At 40.4% G+C, this 21,801-nt stretch overlaps 1 protein-coding gene across 5 annotated transcripts in view; it reads left to right on the top strand.

Moving 5' to 3' along the window:
* LOC105694078 (cubilin-like) overlaps nt 1-21,801 on the top strand; it is a 57,206-nt gene that overhangs the window by 11,415 nt on the left and 23,990 nt on the right. For 2 of the 5 annotated variants that reach the window (XM_048654547.1, XM_048654549.1), the window contains one exon: nt 10,352-10,511. In XM_048654547.1, coding sequence (XP_048510504.1) covers nt 10,424-10,511 — 88 coding nt within the window. In that variant the 5' untranslated portion in view covers nt 10,352-10,423. The other 3 variants (XM_048654548.1, XM_012414431.3, XM_012414430.3) reach the window with 3 other exon arrangements.

Raw genomic sequence — 21,801 nt, 5'->3', positions numbered from 1 at the left:
CGCCAGTAGGGAGCTAATGAACTCGCCATTTCTAGGAGCCAATCACTCGACGTAAATCGCCTTTGCTATAACGTGCCCACCCTGGTGTGTGTTACGCTCGGAACCGTTCCACCGTGTATTAAACTTCCTTTATTTTTCTATCTAGAAAAATAATATCCCGCGAAAATAGAAACTCGCTCACGAAACATCCGCACGTAACGGTATACTCGACTACGAACGTCTTCAAATTCCCAGTCGCGACAATTTTTCCGTCCCTAAAAATCAATGCGTTTGCCTCTCACCGCATAGAAGAAAGATGGAAGAATCAAGGGTTGAAATACACAATGAAAATCCTAACGGAGAGGCAAAAAAAAAAAAAGAAAGACACGAACCTCTTCTTTTGTGATGTATATCGAATGGGGGTTAAATTGTTTCTCTTGTTTTTTTTTATCTTTCATTTTTAAGGATAAAGGTAAACTGGGTGAACTCAGGTCTAATGGAGAATTCGGGGGTGGGTGGTGGTGGTGAGTCTATAAGCCGAGAGATCGACTTGAGCGAGTTTCGCGTGACGCCTGCGAATATAACTCATGGGGCGAGGGGGGCAAGAGGGGAACGGCGGGGGACGGGGGTACGCCCCAACCGGTGGAGTTGGCTAAAGTAGATCAATCCTGATTAGTCAGGAGGTAAACATGCGAGATGGGGATCGGGATGGGAGCATAGCGAGGGTATATATCGAGGGTTCGGTCCTTCCTTGCGAATTTCAAATTGTGCGGCGATGGAATTTTTCGTTGGGATTTTGAAACTACTTCGAGGAAAAAAAAAAAAAAAGCCACCGTGGAGCGTAGTTTACACCATCGAATGAATTCATCTCCGTGTAAATTTTTTTTTTTTTTCACATTCTTCCTTTTCATCAAATTCAATTTCAACATTTCATTATATTTCAGTCAGATTAGCGAACATTTTTTTTTTATATTTTTTTTTGCTTTTTTTTTTTTTTTTTTTTAATACGGGATATTCGACTAATCCTATACGTATGAATACATTGATGGAATAACGAAAATTTAATCTAGTATTCAGGTAGTTATATACTATATTTTCAGTTGGAAATTTGTGTGATCAAAATTTTTAATGAAAATTTTATCTCGGTTGCATGATTCCGCTGCAGTAAAACTTCTATTTTATTGAAATAATGCATCGTTATTCGTATCTAGAGTTATATTTATTAGATTCCGGCTTTTGTTCTATGGTGAAATCAATAATACGGTCCAAAAAATACAGGTGCTTCAATGCTCTTGAAATTAGAAGGTTGGATTGTGTTATTTCTCAGAGCGTATATAGAACATTGAAATCCATTTATATATTTTTCTCGTTCTCGGTTTACGTCTAGAGGGAAGTCATAAGTTTTTTTTTTTTTTTTTTTTCATTGTTTCCTCTTTTATTCGTCTTCTTGGAGACTTCCCGCGCCCTGTATGGTGATCCTTTTCCTGCCGTAACGATCGAGTTTCCTCTCATGGTTTCAACGTATAACATATATTGCATCAGTATGTACATATAATATTCCCATTCTCGTCTCGTATGAGCAAACGAGGAAAAGGAAAACCGAAATTCAAATCGCTCGACACGAATTCCCACTTTTTATTTTTAACCTCATTTGAATTATTCGATCACTCGGATCGCCAACAAAACTTATTGCGGTAGACGATTTGGAAAAAGCTTGCGGTAACCATATTTTGAAATGCGCTTTTTATCGGTCGAATAGCGTGACGGGATAAAAAGTCATTGGCAGCGTTCTGTTCTAGCTGTGGGCATTATATGTATGTATCGAACTTGAAGAGGGGAACAGTCGGATTATACGAGCGCGGTGAAAAAAGCTTCCATCATTTTACGTCAAAAGCCTAAAATGAATGGGTTTGCGTGGAAAGTGCGTAATTGGAAGCTGACGTTGGGGGGCTGCCGATGCCGATGCCGATGCCGATGCCATACCCTACCGGCTATACCTTTGGTGGTTTTGTGATTTTCACCACCCCCCACGTAGTCGTCCCCCTCCTATGTGTATATGTATGTGAAAAGTACATACGTCGAATTCGCACACATTTTGTACAAGTAGATTCATCTATTTTACGTCGCTCGGTTTCGTTGTACACAAAAGTATAGGATAGAAGAGAGCACGTCATGCGTACGATATGTGTCGAATCAAAAATGACTGAAATGATTCTGTACACATATGTGATTGACCTTTTTTCCTTTTTCTCTTTTTCGGAGAAACCGACATATTCTGAAAGCTCGTCGGCAGTTGGCAAACGCAATTTGCTGATGCAAAATCGATATTATACTGGGTAAATATAACTTCTCGCTTATATTCAACTGACATGTTCGACGATCGGTCAAAATCTACGTATATAACTCGCACAAGTAATTGGATGATTCGATACGCACCGGTTCTCACTAAACAAAATATACTTTTTTCTTCCTATCAACGGTACTTGCAGCAAAAGCACCAACTAAAATATTGTCAGCATACGTATAACGAACCAGATTAATACCATAAACTAAAAAAAGGTTATTGATAAAGCGAACGGACCAAAAAAATTGCAAAAAGTATTGGCTTTTCATACGCATGGTTGATTTCTAAGAAGCGCTACGCCTCGTCGAATAGTTTTCCGTGAATCTGGTAAATGCAATTTTGAAATATCAATTTTTCTTTGACGTACTTTCGTTATTTTCAATATTCCTTTGACCGTGATAAATATTCGCGGAAGCACACAGCCCAGCCGTACGTTATCCAGATATTTTGCGCGGATGAAAATGTTATCTGGCAGCGTCTGATTGTGTGAATAATATGCATGTGAGAGAAACATCGACCGAGAACAGGGAGTTAACAGGGTCAGGCACAGGAGAGTAATGACACATGATTAGATTTACGATGCCTGGCTAGTCGAACGAAAGCAAATTAATTTGTGTACCGTACAGCCGCATGGGGTTAAATATAGACTTATCGGACGCGATATGCCGACCCACGTATAGGGAAATCCCATAACAAATTATTATAAAATTCGAGCTTAAAAACCGCTCATACTAATGTGCAGGCCCTCGTTTTTTTATTTTATTTTATTTTTTTATTTTTTTTTGCCGCGTTGATAAAAAGGAGTTGATAAATGTTGTCGGGGTGAATAAGAAAAATTCTTGCTCAACGATCGTTGAACGCCGTGGAGGTGGAACGCTTGTAACTCGCTGTCGCTACCGCCGATGGTTCCCGTTTCTATGTGTACGCTATGGTGATGACGCACGCACACAACTCGTACATTTAAATCCATCTTCACATGCACACATGTTCACCAGTACCGAGCAACAGAAAAAATGAACACTTCCTCTATTCCCTGGTCTGTCGAGGCCCGACCCCACGCGAACAAATCAAGCATGCATATTATGTCGTATCAGGCCGACTCACGAGTGACACGCCTGATCCGTCCGAAGTTTGGTTTCTCCTTTCTCTGTTTTTTATTTTTTTTATTTTTTTTTTTTTGTCCTGAGAATTTACGCGGTTCATCTGAACGTATTCTCGATGCATCTCAGAATTAGAGAATCCTGCTACACGAGAAATGGAGATGCGAGATATTCAATGTTTTTTTTTTTCTTTTTTTTTCTCTTCAAGTTTTGTCTGGAGATAAAAAATTGAGCAATAAGTTTCGCGAGATATGTGAAGAAGAGCCAAATTTTTCCGTACGTGTACATACAGCGGGGTAGGATCATTTCGCTCGAGGAATTCGCGTCTCTCTGTAGTCTAGATTTTACTCTCCTCTCTCCTCTTTAGCGTCGTCTTATATATCGACTCGTCTCTCATTTCGTATATATGCTTCTGCTTCTGCTTCTGCTTCTGCTTCTGCTTCTGCTGCAGGTTTCCCGTAGTGGTATGAATGGCAAGAGATATCTACCCGTGGTGTATATGCTTCGCCCTCAAAAGGCTTGTCAACTACATTTCTGAATCCTTGCCAAATTTCAACTACGATATATTGTAAGTAGGGCGTATTAATGTGTATTTGACGTGAGTATAACTATATACGCGATCGGGGGACGTCGCTCCATTCAAATCTTGACAAAAAAAAATAAAAATAAAAAAAGAACCAAATAAAAGAAACAAGTAAAAAAGTGAAACGAAAAAAAGATAATTGAAATGTCTGAAAAACTTTGTATAGAGAAATCTGACGGCCGCCGAGCGTGAGATTCTATTTGAGATCAGATCACTACCGTAGATAACGAATTCTCAAGGGTATAACGTCTGAAATACACGTATATTGATAAACGACGTTCTTAGGTATATATACACGTCATTCATTAATTAACTGTAAATCGATTCTAAACTTTATCGTATACCAAAAGTTGACTTCACAACGTTCCTCGACGCGATTACCGCGGTACGAGTGTACAACACGTTACAAAAGATTTGTTTGAGAAAGTCGCAAGATTTTTCGAAATTTCACATAGTTTCTATAATCGCACTTTTCTCTTGAAGATTTTTATTCGGTAGTCGTCGACGTGGTGGGATATAATATTCGTAGACAGCCGTGTAGGCGAGCTGATTTGTTCAGGGGTAGATGAAATATGGCCTGCAGTTTTTGCGCGCGCGAAAAAAGGAAGATGACGAAAAATGTGAGTATAACAAAAATGATAATGAAAATAGAAAAAAAGTAGAGAAAAAGAACACGAATATCTGAGCATCGCAACGCCCCCGCAAATACAACAAAGAAAAAGCAACAAAGGCACGTCGGAGTCCTCTACCCGGTGTAGTCAGCCACCGGAATCTTGAGCATAGAAAAAGTCTCTGACGCTCGGAAGGAATAGTATGAAACGCGTTTTCGGACTACTACGTGACATGCTAGAAAAGATTCCGCCATAGGGTGCGAAAGACAAAGAGGAAAAAAAAAGGAGAGAAAAAATTCAACATTTTCCGCAAGAAAAAAAGTATAAATAAAGAACAAAAGGATTCTACCGTTGAAACAATCACTTCATAAAAAGAAAAGAGAGGAGAAAAAGAGAGAGAGAGAAGGTAGATAAATAAATATATATATATATATATACGAAATAAAAATGAAGAGAATGTTTCTCAGCCATTTAACTTGATAGAAAATTTCTTTTATATTCTTCAGGTTCTTCTCTACATTGCTAAATCGATTCTCTCTCCGGTATCTGTATTTTTAACGTCTTAGGGGCGCCTTAGAGACGGCGAGTAATTTCCCCCCGGTCACTTTTAGATCCTGAAAAATTAAGTTCCCTTTACTCCCGCGGATGTTCCCGTGAAAAAAAAAAAAAAAAGGAGCAAGAGGGGAAGGGAGAAGGAAGAGCGGGGTTTATACAGCCACCGTTCGCCGGTAACAATGAGCGTCTTATATTCGGTAAAGCTTGTTCGTTATAGCTGCTTCTGTTCCCTGTTATACCCCACCTGCAGGACAATATAATTTCATAAGTGTCTGGAGCTAGGGGGTGGGGCGGTCGCTACGTATTTTCCCCGGTTTTAGCTAAGTATGGGTAAAACGTATAAGCGAAGCGAGAGAGAGTGGCAAGACGTCGTTCTTCGCAACCTGCAGAATAGCGGCAGCCACCAGCTTGCCGGCTATACGTCTTGAGGCGACGCGACGCTACGCAAGGTATATAGAGAACTTGTGATCCGTGATCCGAAGAAACCGGGGAGTCGGGGGTAGAGCGCGGTTACTCCGAAAGGGGGATGGAAATCGAGGAGCTAGGGATGCACGGAGCTTGCGCGGACTCGAACGAACGCCACGCGCGCCTACCCAGTACCTGCTTTCGAGGCTTTCGGGCTTTCGAGCTTTCGAGCTTTCGGCATTGCCACTGTCGTACGTACCCCCCGTTGGACCGGGACGGTTGTAAGCTTTCGCTGTATCGTACGTATACGCTGTACCGTACTTCGTTCATCTGCAAACTGACGGCACATCCTCTTCGACAACGACGTTGTACGACCGGCCGCACACCACATACATTCGTTTAAAATACACCGTCGTTATTCGTGACGCTAAAATATAATACCACCAAAGCCACGTACACGTAACCGTTACAGCTGTGAAGGGGAAAATCGACGCGACCTACGTCCGTTGTGATAGTAATCGAGGATATTAACGGCAGCAACATCGTTGTCAGTAAAGGATTGTGCCTCGTGAACGAGTGACGCGGTGAAGCAGGTGATCATTAAATATCTACGAACGGAGTTATCGAATTCCGAGTTGTCGCATTCGTTATTCTTTAGTTTAGTTTTTTTTTTCTTTTTTTTTTTTTAATTTTTCATTTCTTCCATACTTTCAATTAGTTACAGAGCACACATCGTGTAGTTTTCGTGTAGTTTGATAGTTCGTCCTTGTCACGTTTAATTTTTTTTTCTTTCTCCTCCTTTTTTCTCCTCGACGCTCACTCTCGTGAATCGAGGGTTTCATAATATTTGTTCAATCCCTCCGAGGGACCGTATCCTAGCCCTTTTTTTGAACGCGATTCGTTTTTTTTTCTATTTACATTCGATTCATGCTGTACACTGTGCGGAGAAGGTGCTTTCTTTGTTTCTCATGTACGTCCATATTTTCTAATTCGAATGAAGAAGTAAAATAAGAGAAGGAAAAATAAATTCCATCATTTTACTCGATAACGTGCGGAGGGAAGTTCTTGTGTGTCTCTGTGTATCTCCTTTTTTCTGTGCGTATCTGTGTCCTGTGAGTGGTTTGTGTACCGTTCGATGGATGGGATGACAATCTTCATTTGATGGATGAAATTGAAAATCCGTGTACGTTTTACTCGATTTTTTCACATTACTTCCCTCACACCTCGTGATGCTTTCCGTTATAATTATTTATCATTTTTCCTTTCACTATCAATCAATTACCCTTTTTTTTTCTGCGTTACCGAACCTTCCAGTGGCATATTTTGTTCTCATATCGCTCACGTTCTTTTCACAGATTGTTACGATTACACGAAAAAATCGAGCACGTTCGCGATGCAATTCTAAATTTTAATATCTTCATAAAGTCACAATTTTCACCACGCTGTGAATTATGCACATCAACCCGAAGCACCCGAAATTATCCGAGTCTGGTTAGAGAATCCCGGGGTTAGGCTACGCGTGAACAAACATCCTTCATTTCTGACTTCACTCGCCCTTGCTCGCGATGCTTGTACACACCAATTATGCGGTGGTAATACAGACGATACAACCCTTACACGTGTATTTTATATTTTTCGTGCAAAATTTTATGTGAAAATTATCCGAGAATTTGTATATGACGGCGATCGCTTAAACCGCGGGTGTGTACAGATGTAATCGCTGTAGAGGGTGAGAAAAATTTTGAATGAGGATTTCGGTGTACAGAAATGGTGGATTAAATTTTTCGAATGGAGGTTCTGAAAATCTGGTAATGAAGTTATTAAATCGTTTGTTAAAATCCATGCAAATGGAAATTTCGGTAGGAAATTCATATTTACCACTTTTGAGGAATATTGCGAAACGATAGGATCTGTTTCACGCATTTTCGGGGGGTGAATATATACATTTAAATTAGCGGGTCAAACCGGTGAAACGTTGGCCGACTTTGTTTTTTTTTTCTCTTCTTTTTTACTTTTTAACTTCTCTCTTCATTTTTTTCTCCCCTACCCACACAAACCGGTGGCAGAGCTTCTCCCGCTACCCAAAGTAAAAATCATCCCGGTTCGTGATCCGTGTAAGAAACAGACCCCAAATTGAAAACGAACGGCGTAGTTACAGCTCACCATACTACTACCCCTAAAAGACACTCTGCCGTATGTACGAAAGACTACAGCGCGGGTACATGCGAGTAGGATGAACGGAATCTTCTTCAAATCCTCGGTCCAATCTAGCTGTCGCTTTTCGAAGTAAAACTTTTATTCCCTAACTAAGAAACCGACGCGCTATTCTTTTACACTCTCGAACTTTTACTTGAAATTTATTTTTCCAAGGTAGAGAAGAACTACCATCCCTGCGGTGTATCCATATAAGTTATATCTGGCTCGCCTGTGTACACGTTCTCCGCAGCACAACGAAGAGCGTAAGTTAGAAATGTATGAGCCGAGCTCACAATCAGTTCGAGCTATATGGAATGGAAAAAAGAGCACGGGAATGAAGGGAGGAGAGCAAAGAAAGAAAAAAAAAAAACAAAAAAAAAGGAACGAAAAAACGAATAATGTAGAAAAATGGAATAACAGAAATAGAGAAAAATCTAACCGGGTAGGCAAACACTATAGGTATACGGGTGCACGATGTTGCGCTCTTTTGTTACGTACCTATGGGGAGAAATTTGTTTTATCATTTACTTTATTTTTTTTATCGCGTCTCTGAACTATATTTCATAATCAAACGACGAATGTGTTTTTCGTGATACAGATGTAAAATTTTTCCACTCGTATTTTACCCCGCACACGCAGTGGCAACTGTGTCTTAGATTTTTTATCGAATTGAAGAAATTTAAAGAAAGAAACGTGAAGAACATTGATATGAGGAGAAAAAAAAAAAAAAAAAACTATGAAATCAAATAAGCCATAAGAATAAAATGAGAAAATAAAAATTGTAGAAATTCTTGGTGCTTCATTACGGAATGCAGGCAGTGCCGTATGATCAAATTACCGGATATCGGAACGGAGTACGTGCTTCGTTTGGACAAAGCTTTTAAATTCACACAGGACTGAAATAAAGGCAACAATATCACGAGGAAAGAATAGCAACGTAATTTTCAGGGACTTTATTTAATTTACTAGAGTCTCGTTGCCCAAACCTTATAACTTATACCTTATACGGACGTATACTTTTGTTACGACAAAACCCAAACCAAGCAATTTCCGACCTCCGCAGAAGAACGTCCTTCGTAGCCATGCTACCAGCGTATAATGAGAAGTCAAGAATTTCTACTTTCATCATACCCGTACTATATGATCATGCCTATCGCGAAACCTTTTTCATCGAGAACTTTACCTCGCAGTACGGATTTTTTCTTCTTTTTTTTTTTTAATTTTTTACATTGACAAATGCGTAGAATCACGAAGAAGAAAGAATGAAACGGAGTGAAAATTTGAAATTTTGTTTGAATTGTTAGAACTTTTATACCGCAGTAATTGCCAAAAAAAAAAAAAATCAACGTTGATAGAGATAAAGTAGATTGAGAAGATGTAATAGAGATAAAAAAGAAAAAGCTCAAATTCATGTACTGGTGATAAATAAAATGTATTAGCGTACGAATTTCCGATTGAGAGCTTTCGGGCAAAAGGATTGCTGCTGCAGGTCTCGATTGGAAAGTTAGTTTTTTGCGAACGTTCAGTAAAAACTTTTTTTATTCGGCACTAATGGGGATGCCAATTAATGGGCAGAGGTCGCTCCCCCTACACACACAATTTTTTTTCTTCTTTCTCCGTCTATCTTTTTCTAGAGAAACGTGACTAAACGACGGCCCATGGGACGAGAAACAGTCAGATCGTGACGTAAAAGAGTATACCGAATAGAAAAAGAGAAATGAAAAAGGAACGTCGGATCTGAAAATCTACGGGGTTACAGTTAAGCGAAAGGGATTGAAATAACTTTGCAATTTTTATATCATATTGGTAGTGTCAATAGATTTTATACGTTGTACCCTGTACTAGGAGACTGAAAACTGCAGAGTGTAAGTGGCACGGAGAGGAGGGTAAAAAGGGGGGGCTGAAGAGGGTGGAAGGGGCAGACAAGCATTAGGAAAATACGAATTTTCAACATTTTCCGTGAATCAATATCGACCCAGTTGTTCTAGATTCTCAAAGTGTTTGCCAGCGTCTACTCAATTGCGCCGGAACTCACTTCAGTCCCTCCACTTGTCGTCACTTGGCTCCGCCTCGCTTTTCGTAGGCACTTTTACCGCAATTCGATCCCTATAAATTCAACGTGGTCCCCACAATTGCCGGGACAAGGATCCCTGAAGAAAAAAAACCGGAAAAAAAACGCACGAAGTAAAAAATATAAAACCCACGAAAATAATCATTCAAAGCTTGAAAATATTTCTCAACCCTTGAGAAAGTTTCACGATATTTTACACTTTTTACCGTGGTTTCGAACTCTCCTTTCTACAAGGCTCGAGATAATAATTCGTTCGCGATTCTTTTCTAATTGGGTACACCCGGCCCTTAATTGCAATTTTTTTCCACCCGCAAATCATGTCTGATGTTGAAAACTCGTCGAATTTTTTGCAAGGGTTGAATTTTTCTGTCGAAGAAGAGGAAGAAAAAAAAAAAGAAAACGAATCGCCAAGTGATTCCAAAATTGTTAGGGTTGGGAGATGGACCACCCCTATATACATGTATCGTTAACTTAAGACGCTATATACTCAAGGGTTTCTTCGTGCAGGTGGTTGCCACAAATGAGGCTTGACGAGGAAGATTGACGATCGGGAAGGAGGGTACAGAAGCGGGCTACCCGATGGTTGCAGCCGTCGTCGGTGGTTGGGGGCTTCTCGCGCTCACCCTACTCACCCTCGCAACCCCTAGCCCTGCCGCCATTCGAAAAGGTAAGCTTTGGCCTCCCGCGGCTCTCGATTCTTTCCTTATTTTCTCCCGGTTCCTTGTTCGTTTTTTCGGTTTGTTACGTCGTTTTTTGTACCTCTTTTTCTTTTTCCCCTTATTTTTATCCCGTACATCCTTCGCTGCGAGGGAGACGCTGCGAATGTCAGATTTGCGGATAAGTCCAAAAATCAAGATTCGACCGCCTCCCCCCGCCACGTATCCCATGGGATATCATCGCGATCACGATAGTTGCGAAAAGATGGAATAACATGTCTTTCGAGCCGATTTCATTCCACTTTCCTATCTGTAGTGTTGAGCGTACACGGTACACCGGCTCTTCCTTCCTTCGGGAGTTTATAATATTATATCTCATATAATATATACACAGGTATATAACTTTGTACCGCGGGAATAACTGGGAGAGACAAAACAGTTTGCAGAAGTTGTTAACCACCTACCTACCTACCTACCTACCTACCTACCTACCCACTATACGCTCGTTGTTAAGTTTCGAACATCGATCGGATCCGTCTACCTGTTTTACTCGTATGAAATATCGTTCACCTACATCCACATGTCCGTACAAAATACGGGAATTCATACCTCGGGCCTCAAGCCACCCAGAAATTATAGTTTCGGGTTCCGGTACACATTTCCGAAGTGCGTATATGCGAGTGATTTACCCCACGTCAACGATCCAACTACTGTACGCCGTAACCAACCCCCCTTTAACGTTATACGCGTATTTGGACTGCGTTCCCCATTGTCTACACGTTAAACTACTTCGCCAGTTAACATTTGCGTGCCAACGATTCGACGTCGTAATTTACGCTAAAAATTAATTGCACAACCTATACCATACATCCGTTACACCGACGGAAGCCGATCGGAACGGACTATAAAGTAACGGCTGGTGAACTACTGAAAGTCAACGACAATCTTTACCGATTGGGAATTCGCTGGCTTTTTCCATTTGTTTTATTTTGTTTCATTTTTATTTTTAGTTTTTTTAGTTGCTTTAGTTTTTTACCGAACTCAATGGCCGGGCACCGTCTATGCTACACCGGCGTTTTTTTTTTTTTTCTTTCTTTTTTGTTTTTCGGGTAACCGTCTGACAAATGGTGGGACATTAATCGCGAAACTGCAGCAGCACAAATTTTCCACCGATATACTCAATCCTGATCAACTCGATAAAAGCGACCGAGTTGTATAAAAGAGCTTTTAAACCGCACCTGCTAGCTCCACGCTGCATCGGATGCACGTATAAGATTCTCAGGGATTTTTCCGAGGGTGAAGAAGAAATATTTATTCTCCTAGCAAACATTAGGGATGGAGAATAACTTATTTATTACAGTCGAGTTGAATTTAAAATATAATTTTTAGATAGTGCTTTCCGTAATGGCGCGGCGTTCGTACATTTTCCCTTACTCTAGGGTATTTTGAGAGGGTGACTCTTTTTTTTTTTCTATTATATAATTTTATTTTCTTCGACTTTTGTGTTAGCGGTAAGACAGACTGAAAGCGGCAGAACTTGAAAACTGGAGACCGTGGAGCACGAACGTCTTGAATGACTCTGGAAAGGGCTAAAGAGAAAAATACTTTTCACCTTAAATGCCCCTATTTAAGCCTGCCCATTGAGGTCGGTGGGCATTCCTTCTTCTCCTTCTGCTCCTTCTTTCTTCTCGTGGATCTCTTGGCTTTCCCGGATTTGTCGCCATTCAGTGGACGGGTGCCTTCTACTCACGTCGAGTCGCGAAACGCGTGACTCGCCTTTCAACGAATAAGGGACTTCGTCTCTCGGAGGTCTGATTTTGGCGTTTGAGTTGGCCGCCATGGTGAGGAATAGAAAAATCTGAATACAAATCCGGGGCACTCGAGGCCTGGCTGCGCCGTACTTCCGACGGTGATGGTAAAAAATCTTACACGTAGTCAAGACTTTAGTCGTGCGCAAGTCTCGTTCTTTATACCTAGGTTTCGGGATAAGGTATGAGGAGAGAGACGAGGGAAGATTTTCAGTCCAGTATTCCAGCTCTTCCGAATCTCCTCTCTTTTCTCTTTTCTCTTTTCTCTTTTCTCTATTCACGGTTCGTACGGTAGAATGTAGCTAGCGATCCGTCGCAAGGCATTGTGGGAACGTCACGTTTTTAGCAGCTGACAAAGCAGCCACCTTTTCGCTAAGAGGAAACTCACCGACGGTAGGAGTTGGAAAGGATAAGGAAAAGAGGGTAGAACGGATCTCTCCTTTACTCTATCTTTCCCTCTACTTTCCCTGCGTCAGTATCGTAAGCGATTCGGAAGTTTCTGAATTTCTATCGCGTTACCAGAAGATGACAAAGAAGTGGAAAACGACGTTCGTCGAACGAAAAGCTAGATTCGAGAGAAAGCAAGTTCGGAAGTTGAAAGACTTTGACTTTCATCTCTCCGGCTCGCTAGGCCACAATGTTCAACGGAGGGATTTAAAAACGTCAAAGTGGATAAGTACAACAAAAGTCAAACCACGGAGAACGACGACCGTATCGATGTTCCCTCTACTTCAATCGCTTCACTTAATCTGCGGTGGGTAATAATTCTCTTTTGCCCCCCCAAAAAAAAAAATAAAAAAATAAAATAAAAAATAAAAAAGAGTAAGCAGCTTTGATGAAAGCTCCGACTCCCCTCCGATACTTAGAGACTTTGGACGCTGAACTCCGACGTGGTAGGAAATTTCAGTTCATATTCAACCTCCGACCCACTACCCAACATCGTCTCAACTTTCTCACGATCGCTCTTCACTCCCTCCCCCCCCCCCCCCCTCCCCCCCCCTCCACCCCCCTGCCCCTCAAACTAATGCTGAAACGGGAGAACCTGATGCCGGGCCTCGACACTTGACGCCAAAAAGCTTCTCTTGAACGTCACCCTTAACCCACCTGCGGAGGAACGAACACAACTCACCGTCTCTCGGCGCGCACTCTATTTTTACACGTGTTGGTACAATATCGGAATCCCTCCCTTTTTTTTTTTGAAGAGCTGCAGGAGAGAATTTTCCAGGTGTCCGATCTGAAACGCCCTAGCTCACTTTTCCACCGTCTCGGGAAATCTTTCCCGTTCGTAGAGGAGAACCTACGCTGAATTTATTCTACCTTTTGACGGAAAATGGATGAATCTGAAATCTTTTCCTTCAGAGAATCGACGAAGGTAATAAAATTGCGCGAGTACCGTCATAAAAATCTTTACAAATAGTAGAAACTGGATCGTTTGTTCGAACGTTCAGTTTTATAACGTACATATACTTACTCAAAGAGCATACGCGCTCGCTTTCACTTTGTTCACGCTCCGGGCGTAATGTAATATAAAAGTGATAAATTCTTGGCATATACTATACGTTATTCCGTTTAATACTACCGCGTAGCTTAACTTTGTCGCGGTTTTTTTTTTTTTTTTGTTTTTTCATCAGACTTTGGTTTCGTTGATATCTTTTGAATATACTTTCCGATCGTCGAAATTAAAACAGCCTCGTGATTGGAGATTGGTACGTCATCGCGTATGCGTATCAGGTGTCCTTAAAATCGTCCAGGTAACGATTTTGTAAATATCTTCTGTATTCGTATCGACGACCTTTACGAATAGACCCGTCCACCTCGTCGCGCTTCACGGCCGGAGAAAACGATGAGCTCGGTAAAAAGAACGAAGGGTAGAAAGCTGTGTCCCTGAAAATTTGACCCCTCGCTAAAACGTCCCGACTAAAACGAGCTTCGGGGTTCTCCTTGTCACATTTTACTTTCTTCGATCACTTTCTTTGTACACAGCGCTTTTCGTCGAAATTGGTGTACAAAGCTCGCTTCTTGTTGCGAAACAATTTTTAGTTCTTGTCGGGGTATTTTTTTTTCTCATTTCTTCGGTTACAAATGATTGAATAAATGAATGAATATTCGATTGATTCGGTCGTTAAAATCAGACTCTCGACCTATTTTTAAATTTATATATATTTAATAACGGGATGAATTTCGCGACGTCAGATGAGTCGCTGCAGGATAATAACAACGGGGTACGAGTTAAATTGGCGAAAATTAACGAGAAGCAATCGTTCGGAAATCGTTTCGGAATATTTTCGCTAAATCAAGTCTCGGTAGAAAATGTCGTATGGTGCCGAAGAGGGAATAAAAAAAATTCAATATAATTATGAATCTGGCTAACCGAGTGATTCTTAGCAAAAAAATTGAAAATAAAAATCGGTTGTTAGTTATTCACTCGAATTCGGAAGCTCTTCGAAATTTGCCGATTCTTATACTACCGCGGTAATACTGCAGCGGAACATTCAGCTGAAGTTGAACCGCATTACCAGCTAACCTAACTTTACTCGGTACCTTAATTGCCACTTTAGAGATTACTTCCTCTTCCGAGACGAAGATCCAGCAGGCTGAACTATAACGTCTCAATTTTAACGCTCCTCTAAAATCAGACTACGATATTTTCAAATTATGTGCTGAAAAAGCTCACTAAATTCATCATATTTCAACCCCCTCATTTTCGCAATCAATGGTATAAACGTTTATATCCCCATCTATCAGCGACGATTCCTTTTTTTTTTCCCATCTTCTATAATTTTTTTTCTTTTTTTTCTCTTATTTAACATAAAAATTTCCCACTTTATCTGCGCCATAATATTTTCTCATGGTTCGGAGATACGAGCTTTTCCGGGGTTACCTATAAATTATACTCGTTGTTTTACTCGTTCAACGGATTTCTTTTTTTCCCCTTTTCCTGTGCCAATCGCACACCCGCGATATCGTTTTCCAGCTTCGCGTTACGGTTTGCAATAACTATAAGTAGTTAGAACGCCGATGATTCGATCGAATATTCATGGAGCAGAAATTTTCTTCCTTGTTTGTTCGTTTCTTTTATTTTTCTCACCCCCCAGTTTTTATTGTTTGAATTTATTTTATTTTTCCTGTTTTAGAGGGTGGAAAATTGGTTTCGAGACTTTGGCGCTTTCATTGCAAATTGTATGCATGTATCCACGCAAACGAATACGACAAAAGTAAAGGCTAACCAGTCCTGGGATTAACTGGGCATTAAGACGTTCTTAAACGGACTATTTAAGCTCCCGATTAGCACAACACCGCCCAATTTACGAGGCAAGGATTACAACTTTGTAGGTAATTGCGTTATCCCTGTTTCCTCCCCTCGAATTTTCTATCTCCCTCACTTCCTCCCTTCACTTCTCTTCTCTTCTTTGGCGAGCTTCACGTGCGCACGTACGCTCTCTGTACTCGTGTACACGCGTTATACCCGTGCACATTGTACTCGTGAAAACGTATAATAGGATTTGGGATCGGCGAGTACTAAATACCGACGCTTGTTTTACACCACTGTGTATAACCGACTTTTAATGTTTCTCGACCGTTTCAAATGACCTTTTTGACATGTATATAGGTATAATATTACGGATAACGACAATTTGCTAAAACGTTAAAACCCTACTAATCGTTGGATCCCACTTAATTTTGTTGCATCGCAAACGTTAACGTTCGCTGAAACGATACCTTGGATTTATTTTATAACGATGGAAAATCGTGCAGCGACGAGCGATTTTTTGCTTTTTTCAATCAGCGTGAAAAGATGTGCGGAAAAATTTTGAAATTTCTCTATACGTCATTTTTTGAACTGGTTTCTGGAATTGAATTCAAGTTCCGAGTTGTTTCAGCTCGATAAAGGGATACAATAAGCTAAAACACATTTCGTAGATTCAAATTCGAAATTTTGATTCCGAGATATGTCAGTAAAACAATTATATTATTTCAGCGAGCATTTCTGAATGTGCAAACGTAATAATAATAAGATACAGGTTGCTACGGTGTATTTCGTGACGTGCGTCAAATCTGACTGACACGGAAAGTCCTGAAGGCAGCTAAAGCGAAAGTCGCGTCTCAGTCTCGTCTCGTTTCGTCTTCTCTCATATACCTATAACGTTCCTCTACGAGTTCCGAGCAAATTAGATTCGGAGAGATTAAATTAGGTTTCCTTCGCTGAGGTTGCCGCGTCCCTTCAACCTCCCCCCCCCCCCCCCCCTCACCGCCTCTTTATGATTCCACGTTTTAGTGCGTATGGATACCAAAAGTTCCGAAACTCCAAGGGCAAAATCGAGTTTCCACCACAATCGTAACGCGAGACCATTCCGCCCCACCGAACACCTTCCAGATACTATATGAGATAAGTTCACACTCGACCAGGTCACCGAATCACCCAATCACCGCCCACCTTGACTCCGGCGGAACGAAATCGATGAGATAAAAAATCACCAAATTATTCGCACGAGTATTTTCTAATTTTTTTCCAACGTTTTTTTTTTTCTCTTAGACAAGTCGAAAAATTTCGCACGGTTGAACGTTTTCGCGATCGCGTTCACCGCGTTCGCTCGGTTAACGTCGCAAGGTCGCAGTCTATGCAAATATAATGTCTGTATTATGAAACTGTTGAGCTTGGGTAAGATTAAATTCAAATTTCGGTAGGGGGCCCAACGGATTATCCTTAAAGTCTTATCACCGGTACGACAGGCCTAAACTTTCGGGCGGATATTATACGGCGACTATGAGACGACGACACCTGCATTCTACTCATCTGTTCCATCGCCGCGTTATCGCCAACTATGGCTACATGGGGGTCCCCGTACCTCTAACACCTGATGTTACTACATACATCGGCTTGGTTCAACCCTTTTTCGGTCGAACGACAATATTCCTCTACGTTATACGCGGCGGCCCCGAAGCGAGTGGTTCCTTATTCAATATATTAAGTCAACCCCGTTTCGTAAAGCCAACGTCAAAAACCCCGAAGATTTCTAACTCGAAACTGAGTTGGATTATCGTGTCTGAGATGATGATGAATAATTACGGCGGAGAATCGTGGCGAATCTGAAAATTATATCGAGAATTTAACGCGACGCGAAGCTTTTTTAGCTTTTACCGTCCAAGATACAGCGTCGTTTTACCGACGGTTTTAACGTTATAAATTATCGCTCCGATGTCTTTACTTCGCAAGGAGATATAATCCTCCATGTGGTGTATATATATATTTCTAACAAAAGTACGACGCCGGTAGATTCTACGTATATACATACACTGGAATGAAGATAATAATTATATCCTCCTTTATTCACACTGTTTCTGGTGTACCGCAACGGGCGGGGTTTAGTATCGTACCGGCAATAGCAACAGAAGGATCTCGATAGCGATATCAAATTTCTAACGGTATATTCGAATCACGTGAAACCTGCAGCAGTTATATTCTACGTATAGCAAAGATATTGTACGTTTAACGATTCTGACGTGCTCATAGAAAATTTCCTGCAGTTATAGAGCGTACGGTATAATCTACTCACGGGTAATACACGTGCACGGTCTACGGCATACCGGATCAGTTCGAAAATAAAATTTTTCAGTTACATATTTCATTAGTTTCCAAGATTTTCATACAGTTCCTACAAAAGTTATCCAAGTAGGGTACGTCGGTGTGCATGAAAAAACAAAAAAAAATTCTTATTACCCCAGAGGGGTTGAATTTTCAAAAATTCTATTCGAGTTTGAGCCTTTCCAAGAGCTTTTTTTGTACACTATGTAAGGTACCCGTAGAATCGAAAGCTCGCGAATACACGTGCAGTCACTACTTTCGCGTTTGTATTGTGTATTACCTATCCGTTTTTTTTTTTGTTTTTTTTGTTTTATTTTATGTTTTTCCGTATTTTCAGATAAGGGTACGCGGATCTCGATGTAGATATGGAATATTTGTTTGCCAATAGGTTCCTTTTTTTCATAACGTGTAGGGTGGATGGCGGAGTCACTTTTCTTTACTTTCGTATATACGCTTTCCGTCGTTACCTTGCGATTGAAAAACTCCGGAATGGAGTTACCGTTTCCGTGTTCGTTCCTTTTGAACTATAGCGAAATATGGATATACGTGAATACCTACGAACCAATCTACCTACCCCTTTATAACCAGTGGTAACAGGGTGTGGTAAAATTGAAACCGGGTGACGCGTCGCGACGCTTTCAAGTGACACCGTTCCTCAATGACGTCGTTATTTCAGAATCGATGTTACATTATTTTCGGTACCTTATCGCAGACGAAAAAAACACGTTTATCATTGTAAAGAATTTGACTCGTCGTAATTAATTTTTTTTTTTTTGTTTTCTACCACCACAATTTCAGCAATTTTATCCGAAGCAGGATCTGCGAACGAATTTTACCGCGCGCGTGAGGCGTATAGATGGTTAGGAAAGGAAATAAGATAAATCTATTGGTTTTGATTCGATTAGAACGTGGGTAGAGTGGATAGAGTGGATATAAGAGAAAAGACATAATAACAAGTAAAGTAGGTGAAAATGAAAAATGAAAATGAAGGTGAAATGGAAGAAAGTCAGTTTTAACCGAAGTGACCCGGGAGAATCGAGTGAATAGAAGGTGAGGAAAAAAAAAAGAAGAAAAAAAAATCAAATATCAGGAAGGGAAAATTTGATAAGAGCGAGAGAAAATGCCCAGACGCAAATGAAATTTGTCTCGAACGTGCCGAAGTACGTGACTCGATAACTTGCGAACGCTATTCACGTTCATCGTCCATCAATATGAAAATTTGACTGCATATTAAGACGCGTCGGCGATAGAATGGCTCCATTGATTTTCGAAACGATCGATAATTCGTAACTTCTCATTCCCTACGTGTTTCAACCAACCATCCAACCAACCAACCAACCATCCAACCAACCAACCAACCAACCAACCAACTAACCAACCCCCTGTTTTCCACATCCTGGCGAACCCCTTTTAGCAAATAGTTATCCCTAGGGGCCCATTCGTCCGGAACGGGAGCGGAGAGAACGCGGAATTCGCGAAGAGGCGAAACGGCCAATGGGTTTTCAACGTATGCGGAGAAACGTGTTGGTGACAATGTACAACGAACGATTCGCGTAACGCCCCATACACATATTGTACCTGAAATCTACGTATAGGTACAGGATACCGCGATTCAATTACAGCTATCTCCCGCCTATAGGTGACGATGAGGCTCTATTGCCGCAGGTAACAAAAGATCCTTTCTCCCTCACCCGCCGGAGGGCGACAGCCAATCCAAAGTAACCGGATGTGTTTCGTATGTATGTATATCCATCTGAACGGAAATTTCCTGTCTTCGTAGTATCCCGGTAAACGTATACGCGCTCACACTCGCGTATACCCGCTAAACTTTGCGGATTTTTTTTTTACATATGTATAGAAAAAGCACGACATTTATGCAGGATATGGACGTACCGAAGAAAAACGCAAAAGAATGAAAAGAAAAAATAGAAATGATAAAAAGCAATTTCCAACTGGTCTGGGAATTGGGATTTCAACCCCCTTCACTTTTTCACCATATACACGTATATCCCACCAACATGAAACCCCCTTGCGGACGAATCTTCACCTCTGAGGCGCGATATTTTGACGTACCTTTTTTTCCTTTTTACTGTCTCTTGGTTTTTTTTTTATTTTTTTATTTTTTTTTTGTTTTCTTTCTTTCACAATCTACCTCCTCGGGGATCCGAACCAACGCCATTTTATATCTCCTTTATATTTTCACCACGCTATAACAATAATTCCCAGACGTAGTGGTCCCTTTACTCGGTATACGGGTATATCTGTAATATAGATAGAAAAAAAAACGAAGAAAAAAACGATGGTCTGTTTTGAACCGTAGTAAAGTAGGTACATCAAGCCGAATACTATACTATGTGTATCTAAAACCTCGGATATTGTACATTACAGAGGCTGAGAGAAAGTAAATTTTTCTTTCATTTCTTCATTTGATTTTTTTTTTTACTTGCTATTTTATGTTTCGCAAGCACTTGCATACCTACTTGATGTTTGCAGAAATTGCAAGCTCGAGAAATGGGTCATTACTTGGGATAAGGTGAATGGATGATTCTTACACCTATATATATATATATATATATATATTTATAAACGTCATGTAAAGCTAAACTCGTACAATTGTGGTACTCAGAAAAAATGACTGTAGAAGAAAAGCTTGCTCAACTCTTTGAAGTCGAATCGAGCAAAGAAGCGAAAAAAAATCATTACATGTGTTTTTTTTTTTTTTTTTTTTTTTTAAATTCAAAGTCAGCGTTAAGCCGATTCGTATATATGTATATATATTTTCATATTTGTTCTTCCGTCACTTTTTTATATACCATCTGAAAAGTTTCGAGACAAGCACAGTCGGTTGAACTAAAAAAAAAACTCATCATTTGAGAAGAGAAAAAAATCAACCCTCTGCGCTCGTCCTGTCATTGCTGAACTTTTGCATTTTGTGTATAACGTACAGCTGTTGACCCTTTTTATACGGGGACGAATAGACAGGGTGAACGTTTATCGTATTTCAAAAGTGCTTCTTCATCTCTTTTGTAACAGAAACTGCGATAAGCGATAATCGTGAATATCTACCCCTGAAAGTTCTCGGTTCAAGAGAGACCTAAAGGTGACCCTTTTGTGGGGTTCAGTTTTCCTCGGATTTCCGTGCAACGAAAATTAAAGTCCAAGTAACGATTCTATGTGCTTCGCAGACGACATTTACACACACATATTTTGCTTTGATTTCGAGATGAAACGTCGATCGAATAGAAGAAGTTCCGAGAATCTCTTGGTTTTGTACGCCACGTTATCAGAAATTGAGAATTCCGTTGAACGTCGTAACATGTTTGCCGAACGTGGAGTATAATGAGATGATTTACAAAAGCGATGTAGAACACCTCTCGAAGTTACGAAATATTTCCCTTCAAGTTTTTCTCCGACCCCATTTCTCTGATGGAAAACCGATTATTTTATGCCCAAGAAAATCGCGTCGCTCATCATTAATCTCACTTGACTCAGAAGTCCTTTTTCTTTTTTTTTTTATCACTTCAATTTGATTTTTTGTTTTTTTTTTTGTTTTTTGACTTCCTGTCTTACATTTGTAATATCATTATTTCAGCCTCTGACGCACTGGGGGTAGGGAAAAAAAAATGTAATAAAATAAAAGCTTGTAAAATCGATAATGCTCCTGGGTTCTCCGTTGGATATTATATCGCGTCGCAGGTTTTATTATACCTCTAGTTTTTTACGTGCACTTTAACTGTGGATAATTACATACCTATCTAATAAACTTTGCGATTACTCGGAGTGTAACGTCGGAGCTTTTTCTCCCTTGTAGGAGCGGAAGAAGTGGAAATAATAAAATATTATCGTTTTATCGCGGCATTCGATATTTGTAAAAGTAAAAATTCGAGGAAAGGGATTCCGGAACTCTAA

This window comes from Athalia rosae, chromosome 4 (genome assembly GCF_917208135.1).
Source record: "Athalia rosae chromosome 4, iyAthRosa1.1, whole genome shotgun sequence".
NCBI classification, from domain to species: domain Eukaryota; kingdom Metazoa; phylum Arthropoda; class Insecta; order Hymenoptera; family Athaliidae; genus Athalia; species Athalia rosae.
Note: the sequence above shows the minus strand (reverse complement) of the source record. Positions and strands in the feature narration are given on the sequence as shown.